The 14,785-nt window shown below is 35.8% G+C and overlaps 6 protein-coding genes across 6 annotated transcripts; 5 read left to right on the top strand and 1 right to left on the bottom strand.

Moving 5' to 3' along the window:
• Positions 1-294: 294 nt before the first annotated feature.
• WICANDRAFT_64138 (uncharacterized protein) lies at positions 295-1,119 on the top strand (the record flags this gene model as incomplete). Its single annotated transcript, XM_019183674.1, has 1 exon — positions 295-1,119. One exon carries the CDS (start codon positions 295-297, stop codon positions 1,117-1,119), a length of 825 nt encoding a protein of 274 aa, XP_019037197.1.
• Positions 1,120-1,278: 159 nt separating this feature from the next.
• YKU80 (ATP-dependent DNA helicase YKU80) lies at positions 1,279-3,423 on the top strand (the record flags this gene model as incomplete). Its single annotated transcript, XM_019185012.1, has 5 exons — positions 1,279-1,293; positions 1,349-1,462; positions 1,514-1,568; positions 1,620-1,674; positions 1,725-3,423. 5 exons carry the CDS (start codon positions 1,279-1,281, stop codon positions 3,421-3,423), a joined length of 1,938 nt encoding a protein of 645 aa, XP_019037196.1.
• A 202-nt stretch (positions 3,424-3,625) lies between these two features.
• On the bottom strand, positions 3,626-4,084 carry PDL32 (putative ADP-ribose 1''-phosphate phosphatase; the record flags this gene model as incomplete). Its single annotated transcript, XM_019180922.1, has 1 exon — positions 3,626-4,084. A coding segment is annotated over one exon (459 nt), but the record flags the coding sequence as incomplete, so codon positions are not given.
• A 377-nt stretch (positions 4,085-4,461) lies between these two features.
• On the top strand, positions 4,462-5,922 carry TTI2 (Tti2p; the record flags this gene model as incomplete). Its single annotated transcript, XM_019183673.1, has 1 exon — positions 4,462-5,922. The coding sequence occupies one exon, from the start codon at positions 4,462-4,464 to the stop codon at positions 5,920-5,922; it is 1,461 nt and encodes a 486-aa protein (XP_019037194.1).
• Positions 5,923-7,176: 1,254 nt separating this feature from the next.
• Positions 7,177-8,502, top strand: WICANDRAFT_13951 (MFS transporter; the record flags this gene model as incomplete). The annotated part of the gene is made up of 1 exon (XM_019180589.1): positions 7,177-8,502. A coding segment is annotated over one exon (1,326 nt), but the record flags the coding sequence as incomplete, so codon positions are not given.
• A 1,209-nt stretch (positions 8,503-9,711) lies between these two features.
• Positions 9,712-10,521, top strand: WICANDRAFT_16174 (uncharacterized protein; the record flags this gene model as incomplete). The annotated part of the gene is made up of 1 exon (XM_019180680.1): positions 9,712-10,521. A coding segment is annotated over one exon (810 nt), but the record flags the coding sequence as incomplete, so codon positions are not given.
• Between the last annotated feature and the right edge of the window lie 4,264 nt (positions 10,522-14,785).

Below are 14,785 nucleotides of genomic sequence, written 5' to 3'. Positions count from 1 at the left end.
TGGCAAATGTCTATAAACAAGAGCACATCAAATACACACGATCAATTGTTTCATTATCTTTAGCCGCTAATATCTTTGTGGGTCAATTCTGACTTGTTTTATACAAGTTTATCATGGTGTTGTTTTTGTCAGCCTGATGTTTTTTCCAACAGAAAAAAAAATTGTCAAAATTTCTGTTCACTCCTATTCACCTACATCAGACCTCAAACTATAAAAGAAACCAATATCAACCTATCCAATGCTCTCCAAATTGGTTATTCACCAGCTTCAGCACAATATTGCATATAGATTAAGATGTTCATTAATAGGGGCGAGGAATTTTCCAAACTTGACAAAGAGTTTAGCCAGATAATCAAAAATACCAAATTGAAAGTTGTCAGTTTACCGGAAACCAACAGATCAATTCTCCTACTACCAGCGGTAGTGTATCCAGATAGAGTCACCAACAAGTATTTGATAGAGGCTGATTCATTCAAAGAGTTCTTTGATTTGAATGGAGATGAGTTACACCGATTACAAAATACAAACAATTACAGAGACGATGTCTTTTTGAAAGTTTATGACATCCGTGAAATCTTTGAATATTACTTTAGAAACATTGAACACATTGCAGAGATGGACCCGTTAATCACTTCCGATGAAGCTTATCATCGAAAGGTTATTTCGCAGTTTACCCGAGAGGTTAACATAAATAAATTCATAAGAAGTCATAATGCATCATGTTCAAGAGGGGAAGACAAGATCAATTGTCCAGATATGCTTTCATATGGTGCTATTATCAGGGAGAATACGTTCTATGGGTTCTACATTTGTTTCCAATACATTAAGGTCCACGAGAGGCTTTCAAGAAGTGATATTCCAAACATCACACACGAAGTTGAAAAACTACACAAAGTTGGAATCACACATGGTAAACTGATGGAGAATATCAGCGTTAATGAGGACGGTACTGTCACTTTTTTTGACTTTGCTAGTGCGCATAGACTTGATGAGGGAACCTCCAAGTTGGAAAAGCACAGTGATGTTTGTAATGATTTTTTGAGTATACTGAGACTTTCTGGACATTTAGAGAAGAGTAAGGATGGCTTTATAAAAAACCCAGCCACACGATTACCATAGAATCAGTTAATATTAATCAATTGAAGATGTTCAAAATTTGTAGTTCACTATAAACAGTTTTCGCGAATTTTCACTTGTTGTCGCGTTTTGATTTTTAGACTGTTTTCGTTTTGGATGAACACAAGGTGAATTGGCTTGAAGGTATTAAGAAAGGTGATCATGGCTGATAAGGAGGTGGGTATGGTGTAGATTTATGCCTTCTATGTGCAATTGACTAACATTTGTTCAGATTACCGCTTTCATCATTGATGTTGGGGCTGCAATGGGTGGTGCTCACAATGGGCATGGTGTGTCAGACTTGGAGTATGGGTTGAAATACGTGAAGGATGTTGTTGCCAGTAAAGTATGTTATTCTGTCATTTACCATTTTAGAGGCGTGCTAACAATGTTATAGATTATCAAAGGAAGAAAAACAGATTTAATATCATTGATAACGGTTGATTCTGAAGGTGAGTAGCTACAAATGAATTCGAGAAATTTTAGACTAACAATATCTTTAGAATCCAACAATCCAGCCAAGCTTCAGCATATCTCTGTCATTTCAGAATTCAAGCAGTATGTGTGCCCATAAATGAAGTCCTTTAACCTATATTAACGTTTCACAGGCCTTTTTATGAAGATCTCCGAGACCTTGACCTCCATCCCAATCCAAAAGAATACGACGAAGATGATCATGATGGTATTATTAGAGCACTTTTATTAACATTTCAAAGTACAAATAACTTTGTTGGTAAAAAAAAGTTTAAAAAGAATGTTGTTCTAGTTACAAATTCAGTAAACACGCCAGAATTAGATGATGAGTATTCACAGGCCATTGTGGAAATTGTCACTGCTTCAAATTTCAATATGATTCTGATTGGTGCAGACTTTGATAATCCTACAGAAGTTCACGATTATGTGACAAATAGACAAAGCTGGGAACAGTTATTCAATCAACTACCAGGGTCAGTATTAATGAGTGGGAAAAAAGCGAATGATCTCATTGAATATCCAAATCCTAAAATAGTGAGGCCTGTCAAGACATTTTCAGGTGAATTTAGAATCGGTGCCAATTTACTTGATGAATCATTTCAACCCCATGATGATATAAGTTGTGTTTGCTTTGACGTTGAAGGTTATCCAGCTACAAAGATTGACAGACCTCCTGGTCGAAAGATATATGGATTGAGTAAAACTGATGAACCTGAACCAATATCTACTTCAAATGATTATGAAATAAGATTGTATACCAATGACTTTGACAATGAAAACGAGATGGAAAATGCTGATGAGGATGAATTGGAAACTCGCCAGTATGATATACAACCAGTTAATAAAGAAGAACTATCAAAAGGTTATAAATACGGTAAATCAACAGTGGTGTTGCCACCTGTGCTAGAGGATAAAAAAAAGTATAAAACTTCTCCAGGTATTGACATAAGAGGTGTCGTGTCAAATACTGCATTGCCAAGATGTTATTCAACTTCTGAATCAGTTTTCATTGTTGGTAAAAAGAGCAGTGAGAAAGATACACGAGCATTAGCTGGGTTTGTTGATTCTTTAACTGAGTTGGACCTTTTCGCTATAGCAAGATATGTTCAGAAACCAAACTCAGAAGTTCAAATGGTTGTTTTGATTCCTGTTTATATAAAAAAGAATGATGGTGCTTCTACAAAGAGAAAAGCAGAGGATGAGAATTTGGAAGATATAAGAGCTTTGATATTGACTAGGTTACCATTCTTTGAAGATGAAAAAATTTCAACTTTCCCTCCGTTAACTGAAGCACATACAACTAGTGGGAAAGTTCTAAAGAAACATGAAAAGTTCCTACCAAGTGATGAAGCTTTGGATGCAATGGAAAGTTATATTAAAAGTATGGACTTGGATCAAGAGAAAGAGACTGATTTTGAAGGCAAGAAAAGGATCTTCAACCCATTGACTGCTGGTTCATTATTACCATTGCCAACCTCGTTGGGGAATCATGATAACTTGGTCAAATTAGCTACAGGTATTCATAGAAATAATCTAGTTTTGAAGGACGTTGCTATCAAAGGTGCAACTTTCGAAGGTGGTTTGAAAGAATATTGCAAACAGGAAGATATAATACCACCTTTAGAAGGGAAGCTACTTCAAGACACTTTGCCCGACCCCAAGTTGGTTAAGAACTCTCAAGATGAGCTTGCTAAACTGGCCAAATTACTAAATGTGTCATATATTGGAAGACAAAAGAAACAAGATAAGAACAATGTCGATGAAATTGTGGCTAAAGAAGAAGAAGAGGATGATATATCATTAGAGGAATTGTTAAGTAGAGGTGCAAGATGAAGCTTCAATGTGACGAAACTTTGAAATCTTTCATATTGAATATGGAGAACTTGAACAAATCCACCAAATCATTCTTTGTGAGGTCAAAAGTGGTATTAGGAATAGTTTCAGGAGTTGGCAATAATGTTTGATGTTTATAACCTAGGTACCTTAGTGCAAAAATTGATTTTTCTTCATGAGTAAAGTGTGATGTAAATATTCCAACGGCTGCCAACATTGATTTTGATGCCATTTCATAGGGTATTTTACCATATCCTGTCCCCAATCCAGGTAGAACTATAGTTTCTATTCTGTCACCCCCTTTAATGTGCAAATTTTTGTTAAATGCATCAACTTCTGTAAGTATTTGCCATGTAATATCAAAAATCAACCTGTAGGCATGTGATTCACCGAGATCCTTTACCAGATTGATAGGGCTTCTCATAGTTGGAGCGTGAATTATGCTGTTTGCCTGCAATTTTTCAAAAGCCAAAGACCGTCTCAATTTCTCATTAGGGATTGTGATGATTTTAACTGTTCCAGGTGGTCTATAACCATTGTTCAATCCATCCAAGATGAATCTCTCTACATCCTTATGGTTTTTGTTCGGACTGAATATCTCACCAATATGTTTATCCAACCCACCACCTAGATATCCAAGCGAGTTTCCTGGTGACACAATTGCTGTACGACCGTATTGATTGTTTATTTCAAGATCCTGTAGTTTAGCATTCTGCACAGAGAATTTGATGTATTGTTTGTTCCATTTGAGTTGTAGTTGCAATTGGTCTGTGAGCAATTTGAGATCTTTTGACCAGGCCTTGCACATGGGACCATTGTGGTCCATGAATACTATTTTCATTGACATTGGTAAGGCTGATGCTATCTGGTATTGACTTCCAAGATGAACTATCTTGAAGGAGCTCGAGATATGCTGTTCGCGATCCTTCAAGATTGTAGTTGGTTTTGAGCACTGAAGGCTGTTGAAAATTGTTGATGATGATGAGCTGCGAAATCATATTGTCAACTTTGAACCAAACTGAAGTAATAAATCACATAATGAACTGGGAAAATGAAGTGCTTGATCTTTTGGCAGGAAGATCATTAGATTCTGGAATACCCAGTGCCATCAATTTGGAAATACAGGAGAAATATAGCGATGTCAAGTTGGACTACCTATTGTCACATACAAATCAAAGAGCTGCATTAGCTGTTTTATTAGCAAAGATACCAATTTTAGATACAACTGAAGTCATAAGGACACTAGAAAATGTCTTGCATCTGCTTAAGCTGCCCACAATTGAATGGATTTGGTGGGTTGATGATTATACGGTTACAAAAGGCGAATATAGAATACAAATTGATTTTAAAGAACATGCAAGAAATTTATTGATCATTGCAAAAGAGGTGGTAACCCAGAGGAAAGACTTATTGAATACCTATAAAATGGAGATACTAGAAAGTGTTGGTGCTTTTAACATAGATGCTCCATGGTGTGGTGAAAGTATGTTGAAGATTAGTCAAGAAGTTCTATCACATATTGATATTGATGACGAAGTTTTGATCCAATTGGTGAATGGATTGAAATCAAAGCTCTCAAACTTGAAGAATAATAAAGTTTCACAAGCTGGTTACAAAAAATTGAATCTAAATAATGGGTTAAGACCAAGGTTAGGCTTCAATGAAATCGAAGATCAACGCTACAAATGGAAAACTGAAAACATTGATTCAATATCTCTTTTCAAATTGCTACTAGAGAATTTAGAAGGATCAAAAGTGAAGGAATATTGGTGGATAATATCACCAACAATCTTGAATATCCTTGATGATTATGAAGGCCCAATAAAGTTAAAAGGTGTTGAGCTGTTATCAATATTACTTTCCAAAGTTGATGATGATTATTTGAAACTAACAGGGATGATCGATATATTTTATGATGCTATTGCACCGCTATTAACCTATCTACCAAAGTTAACACCTACTAAACAATCAGTAATGATCCAAAAGCAAACATATCCTGTGTTGATACGAATGTTTTCCAAGACTCCAGATTTCAAAGATCGTCTAATAAAGTTGTTAAACACTGGTATTTATCAGTCCATTAACAATGTGCGTGATAATTTTGAGATTTTGCCTATTTTGACTGACCATATGATCAGAATCGTTGAATGTTTGGGGATTACCACAGTTAAATGTCTTCCAAGATTATTATACACTTTAGGAATGATAATTGCTGATCCTTTCATCTATTTACACCAAACACTGTTCTCCAAGGCGCTGCACTGTCTTATTGCCATTTTACTGAACGGTTGGCCTAGGATTGAAAATCATAAATATGATATACTGGGAATGATAGTATTAGGATTCAAGAAATATGAAAAATCTGAAGATGTTGAAGAAAAGTTGAAGGTTTTAGTGGCATTATTACGCAAAGTATGTGATGAAGACAAGTTAGAGAACGATATCAAAGAGTTGGTCACCAATGATTCAACATTGAAAGGATTGTTCAACAAAATATAATGATATTAGACTCCAAAGCTTCTTGAATCACTTCTCGTAGTCAGAATCTTCTCCATATCATTGATAAGAGTTGGTCTCAGTTAATCACGTTTAATACATTTAGAAACTAGATCAACGTTTTCAGCTACTTAAACAACTGATTGCCTTTAGCTCTTGTGTTTTGAGTCACCGAGATCTGGACTCTGGATCTGAGTGCGCCGCATTATTTACCCCAGAAGGTCGCGAATTGCACTTGTGAAAGAACGGCGTGAAAAAACCGAAGTTTGTCTCAAATTTAATATGTTTTGTGGTAACTCTAAAGAGAGTTTTTGCATTGATTGCTACATATATGCTTTAATTAAGTTATGGTGCCCACCTAGCCAGCGAATTACCAGCTATTAGCTAGTAGCACCACAACTAAGGTAGTGGTTTTCGCGAAATCCATGTATTCCTTGTAGAATTCGAAAAATGACCCATTATAAAGGTTTTTGAAGAGCAGTTGGGAGCAATATGGAGATATCCACAATCCACTAATTGAATCTATTCAAATACACCATAAACCCTCGATTAATCCCCAAATTTAGCAGCAACAGGTGCTAAAAACGGGACCTTCGTGGCCATACAGATGATGGAGAATATGCGTTTCTTTTTCTCTCCCATATCTTTTCAGCTGAACAACTTCAAAAGCCGTTGAACTCGCCCTTTCACTCTCATTTAGTTTATTTATTTTGCAGAATTATAGATGTTGATGCTACTCAATTAAAGACTTTATATAGTGCTTAAGTCGCTAAAGTCAAGAGGGTAAACTTAAACTAAACAGCTACAGGCATACGTAACAATTTTTAAGCAAAGTACAGGTTTACAATGTCACAAACTGATACACATTCACATACTGAACCTACCCATCTTCATGGTGATAATAATGACTTAGGATCACCAGAATTCACACAGAACAAAGAGAGCATCTCCTTTGAAGAAGTCAGCACCCGATTGAGCCAACTCAATGAATTTCAATCATCACCATCTCAACACACAATCCCCCATAGAAGATCATCTGTCGCCTCAAGACAAACAACAGGTCTGAACTTCCCAATCTCTTCAATTCCTCCACCTGTCCCTGAATCTTTACCAACAACTCCAGGTTATGAATTAAGTCAAAGAATGTTTGAAAATTCATTAATCCCACCAAATGACAAATTCCCATCACAACAACGTCCAACTTTAGGACCACCATTGGGTTCAACTTCAGCTGCACCTTTATTATCAAAGATTGATGAAAATATCATGTCTTTGAGAAATCCACCAAGAAATTTATACAGAGTGATTGCGACATGTACATGGACCTTGGCCGTTGGTATGACTGATGGTGTGTTGGGTGCTTTATTACCACATATAGAGGAATATTATAACATTAGTTATGCTTTAGTCTCCTTGTTATGGCTAGGTAATGCTGTTGGATATATTCTTGTCGCATTCACTGCTCATCATTTGGATAATTACTTGGGGAAGCAAAAAATGGCAACTTTGAGTTGTATTTGCTTTACAATAATGTTTGCAATAGCATCTTCAGGTACGAAATACCCAATTATGATTGTTGCTTGGTTCTTTGGTGGTATTGGTGGTGGTACTGGATTAAGTCAATTCAATATATTCCTGTCAAAATTACAGAAAAGTTCAAAGTATCTTGGATTATTCCATGGGACTTATGGATTTGGTGCTTTTTTATCACCATTGATAGGAACAGTTATGGTTGACCATGGTGTTAAATGGCATTATTTCTATCTGATACTACTCGGTTTAGAATTGTTCAATATAGTTTTCGTTACACTGGCTTTTAAAGGGTGTGATGAAGATTTGAAAAGATGGGAACATGTTGATACTGAAGAGGTTCAAACACCTCCAATCTTTACAGATTCACCACCAAGAGCTCATGAAGATGTGGAAATGGATTATATTACTTCTAAGAAGACTAAACCGGTTGATGATAATGAAACAACTGTGAAGAACCCTGTTGACTCTGATGACAAGCATGATTTCAAAGCTGCGTTCAAAGATTATAGATCTTGGCTTACTTGTTCATTTATATTTTTCTACCAAGGGGCAGAAGTTTCGATGGGTGGTTGGATCGTCACTTTTTTACTAGATTATAGAGGCGGGAATCCTTCATCTACAGGTTATGTTTCATCTGGTTATTGGGCTGGTATTACTCTGGGGAGACTTTTATTAACAGCTTATTTATCAAAGCAATTTGGTGTCAGACGTTCAATTATGGTATTGTCCATATTCATAATGGTATTTGATATATTGACATGGCTAATACCGAACACTGCTGGGTCTGCTGTCTTTGCTTCGTTGATTGGGTTAGGTATTGGCCCAATTTATCCAATGATGGTTTCATTATTGACTAGAATCTTACCAAGAAAGATAAGATTTTGCGCTTTGGTCTTGGGAACTGCATTTGGTAGTTCAGGTGGTAGTGCAATCCCATTTGCCGTTGGGATGGTTAGTGAATTTGCTGGAACATATGTCTTACATCCCATGTTCTTGGGCTGCTATGCTGCAATGGTTACTTCATGGGTTTTGATGCCTAATATCGAGAGGAAAGGTGCACATAAAACCTTGTGGGAGAAATTTTGGTGAATAGGGTTACTTGAAGTTCTTTTATAATCTATAATGATACAGAAAGTTATAAAAGCCAGTGTAGTGATTGTGAACTGAACTCTTGATTATCGTAGCCTCACGTTGGTCTTTCAACACGCGAACTATTTGACCAATGAGTTGTCAACGGAGGAATCAAGATCCACAATATACCTTAGACACAAGCATTCCAATAGTTGATTTCATCTGAAACTAGACGGTTGGAATTTGTTGTATCATGATTCACAATTTCGCTTAGTTTCCTTTACAAAACTCATGAAATCTTGAGAAACGTTGGCTACAATTATTTTGAAATCAAAACACACGACGCGGATCACTTTCTCAAAAGCACCGCGATGAGACGCGAATTGCATACAAAAATTGTTCGTTAATGGTGAAGAAACTTTAGACTGTACGTGCTGAGGGCTTCAACTTTCAAATCAGGAATAAAGAATGATTCGAATTCTCAATGGTGCCTTTGATTTGAGGTTTCATATTTGCAACTGCTGAATTTGATCTCAAATTGGAATTTGGTACACCAAAAATGCACCGTGTTTTTTATTTAACACGACATGCTCATAGTCAAAGGCTTCGGTTGAATAGATTCAAGTTGACGTTGGATATTACATGGACATGAAGACACATAGAACTGGTGCTAAGCTTCAGTTAAGTGGTTGGAGAATTGATATAAGGGAACCATAAGTCTTTTTTGTTCCGAGATCACATCTACAAAAGAAAGTTGGTTTAATGAAGATCAATCACTCGTAAAGTTGGAAACAGCAAAGCCCAAAAGAATGGGAGACAGAATGACAGACAAGAACCGACAGTACATATCGCCAGTCAAATCTCTCATGAAGGGATCATATTGGTATATAAACCCAAGAAAAGAACCATCTTGATTCTTGTACTCCCTTTATTTTAATATCATTCCTTCACAAGAACAACAGATCCATAATGAAGCTCACATCATTTTTGCTAGCTGGTTCCCTAATACTTACCAACATAAGTGCTTCGCCTGTCAGACAATTACGCATTGTTAATAAGGCTGTCTCTTCAAAATCAACCCCATCTTCAACTTCATCTGGGTCTCATGAGACATTCCAAATTGATCAGAAATATATCGATCTAGCTAACGATCAAATCAAGGAAATTAAAAAAGATCAACAATGTTACTTCTCTAATGAAGAACTATTTCAACACGCTATTTCATTTGCTAATGATTACCTATATCCAAACAATGTTGAACAAGCTAAATCTATCAATAGTTCATATTTTGCTGAAGATGTTGTTGGCCGTATTGATGTTACAAGAAACTTTGAAGGAAAAGAGTTAAATACTGAATACCTCTTCGGGTTATTCTCTCAATTGTCAGATAATGCCGTCACTAACTTGATTGGTTATTCAACTTCTTATGATGTTTATGAGTTTTTGGGTAATTGTAACCAATATACCATGTCTGTTGTTAATAATGGTACTTTCCCAAGTTTAGGTAATGCCAGTTTACCAATTGCTGTCAATATTTGGATCAAATTGAATGAATATAAAGAAATTGTTCAATATGATTTAACTTTCTTGAAATTTGAAAGATTATTTGAAGCTATTGAATTAGCTGGTTATCAAGCATTATCTGGGAACAAGACAGCTACTGAAATCCCAGAGGAAGGCTATAAACAATTACAAGGCTTGCTAGTGAAATCAATCTGTGATGTCCATGATCATTATTGTCAAAAAGATTATCCACAATATGATTCCAAACAAGATTGTATTGATTATTTGACCAAGACAAGATTAGGTAAAGATTATGAAGGTGGTAGAAATACAGTTTGGTGTAGATCATTGCATCAAAATATGATTGAATATAGACCAAATGTTCATTGTCCTCATTTAGGTCCTTCTGGTGGTGATATGTGTACTGATGAAGACACTGGGTTCTTGGAAGTTACATATAACTACAAAAAGACCTTCCATAACCCTTGGATGGTTATCAATGATAATTGAAAACCCTTCCTTTGCGAGTTTTTGGCCAAAGTTACTTAATATATGCGATTGCTTTAAACTTGCTGTATTGAAGATCGAAATCGAAAAGTTCACCTGCACTCAACCTTGTGAAAGCTCAAGAAACATGTTTCATCATGAAGAGAACAAAAGTCATAAAAAATCTGACCACTTGATATTATACTCAAACGTCACAGCAGTTTTGATACTTATGCAGACCTCTATTGGTACGCGCCACATAATCCATATTCCGAGGTATTGCACGTGACTAAAACGTGCTATTCCGACCTGTATTATGTAATTATTTTGACTTTTACAACAATTTAAAAAATGGTCGAGGAAAACATTGTATGGCTCAGAAATCGGATGAAACAATGCTTTTGCTTTATCTAAAACCAGTTATATCGGTAGTTATCTTTCACTCAGACCATCATACTGACTGAATACAACATTTGCAGTTGAGATTGGGAAGAGCGAGATACTTTTTGGAAAGTTGTGGGGAAAAGAAGGATGTTGTGAAAGTGAAAATTTTGGATAATTTTGGTGATATTTTTGAAACGGAGAGAGGTTTCGAAGGGGTTGAAAGATCTTTAAGGAGCTTATCACATGAGGGTTCCATTTCCAATTCAATCTTATTGATCCAAGATACTTTGCTAACAAGTTTTCGGTCAAGAAGGGGGTCGAGTGGTGAAAAGGGGGATTTCAAACCCGATAAAATGGGAGCCAGGGCCATAACCATGGAACCATGTGAGAAACTGAGAGTTGCATCAGAATCTACAGGTGGGAATACAACATATAAACATGTTTTTAGAGTACCGCTGATGTGTTGGAGGCCCAATTTCAGCAGGTATCTATGGCATTTTCTCTTGATATATTTCCCTGATTCTCAAAAACCAGCGAAAATTCGCGGAAAACCAGGGAAAACCCAGTCAATGGGGTTGAAAAATCCATCCAAGGGTCCATGAAAACCGCTGTTTTGGAAAATTCGGGGTCAAATTTTGGTGGTGAATGGTTGTTTTGAGAGTATTTTGAGACTTGTACTCTATGTTGGCCATCCCTATACCGTGAATATCTTGATAGTGTTTTTTGTGGTTCACTCATGCATTATTTAAGAATCTTTCTAGACATCAATTAAACACTTTCGATTTGGACTACTTATATATATTGAAAGCAGTAAGATCTTTTTTGATTCTACCAATATTTCACCTTATAATATATTATAACATAATGTTCTTGTACTAATTGAGAATATTGATAATTTAAACAATATCCAGCTAATTCATCTGCATGATGGTGTACCGTAGACGACTAATAATTCATGAATGCAACGAACTACTAGCGCCTAGTAGTTAATTATATTTTATAATATATTTTAATCAATGATATTCATGATCATGATATAATTATATTATAATTATATTGACGTACTAATTAACGACGTATATATCTGATATTGCAGTGCAGTAATATAATAATATATCTAAATATTATTATAGAAATTTTAAAAGCAGGGGCAAAAAATTATTTCGAACATGAGACCTACATGGAATGAATCGGCTCGACGTCAATATGAACGTCCTGTAATATGAGACCCTGTTGTCGCTTTAGTTTTCGACTTATTGCTGTTCAAAGTTGGTGTTTTAGTGTTTCCGACCTCCGATTCAAGATGGCGTGAGAAAAACAAATGTAAACATTGACCTTTTTCTACATCAACGTCTATGAAAAACAATTCAAATCAAGTTCATGACAAAATGAGACGCTCTTAATCTTCACAATGAATAATAATCTTTTGACTGTACATGGAGACATGGTATGTGCCCAAAGATTGAATGCTTCTTTAACCAAACCTGCAATTTGATGATTTGAAATGTAATCAGACTCAATGTTAATTCCAAGATGGTTTACCAGTTACTCTCATTACTACTCAATCATGGCTTTAAGAAGTGTCAAGTTACTTTCCAAACCCATACTCTTAGGGTGGCAGAATTTCACAGACGTTGTATTTGGAATTGAAAATGCTAAAAATGTGATGTCTATGGTGCTGCTTCAGAGTTTCATACGATGAGGTTTGGGAAATGTCGATAATTAATGACGAAAGTTATTATAGGATATTCCACATTCAAGCTTCAACCATATGCTTCAATAGATGAAGCTTCTGCAGCTGTTGTGTAGGGTGTCTGGTGTACAGGTGAAATGAGAATACTGAAGAAGTGTTGACTATGGTGTTGGGCACATCAATGGTATTACAGGGTGTTTAGGTACCATCCTGGCTTTACTGAGTGTCTGGGTTCCATAATGACGCTACAGGGTGTACTGGTGGATTGGAGGAATACTAAAGAAATGTCGACTATGGTGTTGTGTATTATAGGAAATTTAGATTGCTTTATTAGATGAGTCCAAGATTTCATGAGTGGAATAGATAAAGCTTCTGCTGGTGGAGAATGGTGTAGGGTGTACTGGTGGATTGGGAATGTTCTAATGGGCAGGGTGTACTGGTGGATCGAGGAATATTAAAGAAATGTCGACTATGGTGTTGGGTACTATATGAAGTACTGGTGAATTGAGAATGCTTTATTAGGTAAGTTCAAGCTTTCAAGGATAGAATAAGACTCTGGTGGGTAGGGTGTAGGGTGTACTGGTGGATTGAGGATGCTCTAATAGATGAGACTTCTGCTGGTGGTGTAGGGTGTAGGGTGTCCTGGTGAATTGATAGTGCTGATTAAGAAGTGATGAGTATGGTGCTGCGTACTATAATGGATTCATACAACTCAAAAGCTCATATCTCAATGTTTTGTTGGAACTTTAGTCTTTCTAGGTGGAGATACTCAAGTTTCCATGCTACTGAGTACAGATGTCGAATATCAACAATGCCAACCAGGAGTTGAAGCAGGTTTTTAAGTTGTAATATAAATATACGATCAGCGTCTGCTTTTCCTCCAAATCTCGCCTAAGTCTACACAAGCCGAAGGCTACACTCACTCGCTTGTTTTATAATATAAAAATAATATTGATATATTAATTATAAAATATAATGTACAAAATCACTGGATCAGACTGATATTCAGTCTATCATGACTGATTTATATAATTATAAAAGGGAATATTAAAAGGGAATATTATAAATGAGAATAATTAAAACAGGTTATAATTAGCTGAATTATGAACTTATAAAAAACCTGCAGGCCATTATTAATGTTTTAATATTTGGTCGATGCACATAAAAGTACGGGATGAAGCATTTTTTCCTGAAAATTTAGTGTGGGAGATTATATAATCAGCTTTCATGAAAAAATGTTGTAGCGAAAAAATCTTGTCCGTTGGGAGAAGAGACAAAAGACATTCAGTCACGTTTTCTATCACGTGTAGGCCAATTCGACTCGAAAGAATAATCGTCATCTAGCATAAGAACGAAGTGCAGCATAGCTCAAAATGATAAATTACATACATAGCACATAGAGTATACAGGCTTTACATTACATTAGAATCAGCTTTGCAGTATTACAAAAGGTCCTTGAATTGATTGGTTACAATATTATCTATTTTTGGGTTGGTTATATAGCTCTATATACGATAAATCTAAATCTGGGGTAGTTTCAAAGCTGCTGGACATCAAGAACAATATGAAATGAAACTAGATTCTCTTAAAGCTAGCTGAACATAATCATATTGCATTCCAGTTATCCATATGATCGTTTAGTCAGTATCCCAATCAAATATAACATCCATATCACAGTATAATCATATCAGCCTAGCAATACCAAAACCAATAGTGAAAATCTGTAAAAGAAATGCCCATTGAAACCGTGGCCATCTCTATGCTAATGTTCAATTAGTAGGTTCAAGTTACCAGCAAAGTCACGTCAAAATAAACCGAGTCATCATCAAAACAAACCAGTCAAGAATGCCTGGAGTGTATCACAAGAGAAACCTAGATGTACTTACTTATGATGTGCCTCGAGACTATCTTGAATACCTTATGCCACTATTTTGCGCAGCTAGCACCCTTTCGAGTATACTGTATATGATTAAATGTTAGTAAATTCTATCAGAATAAGTAACTGAAGTAAATTCCAACTCACAATTTGTTTCGTGGTGAATATGGTTATCTAAACCAAAAATTTATGTCAAGTTTTGTTCACCAAGGGCACCTTAAAGAGCACCACAATCTTAAACTATAACAGTAGCTTTGTTAGTATCAACTTCAAGCTTTATTAAGTTAGTTATAATTATCTCACCACCAACTGTTAGTCAA

The sequence above is a fragment of the Wickerhamomyces anomalus genome (assembly GCF_001661255.1).
Source record: "Wickerhamomyces anomalus NRRL Y-366-8 unplaced genomic scaffold WICANscaffold_5, whole genome shotgun sequence".
NCBI classification, from domain to species: domain Eukaryota; kingdom Fungi; phylum Ascomycota; class Saccharomycetes; order Phaffomycetales; family Wickerhamomycetaceae; genus Hansenula; species Hansenula anomala.
This window is presented reverse-complemented; position numbering and strand designations above follow the sequence as displayed.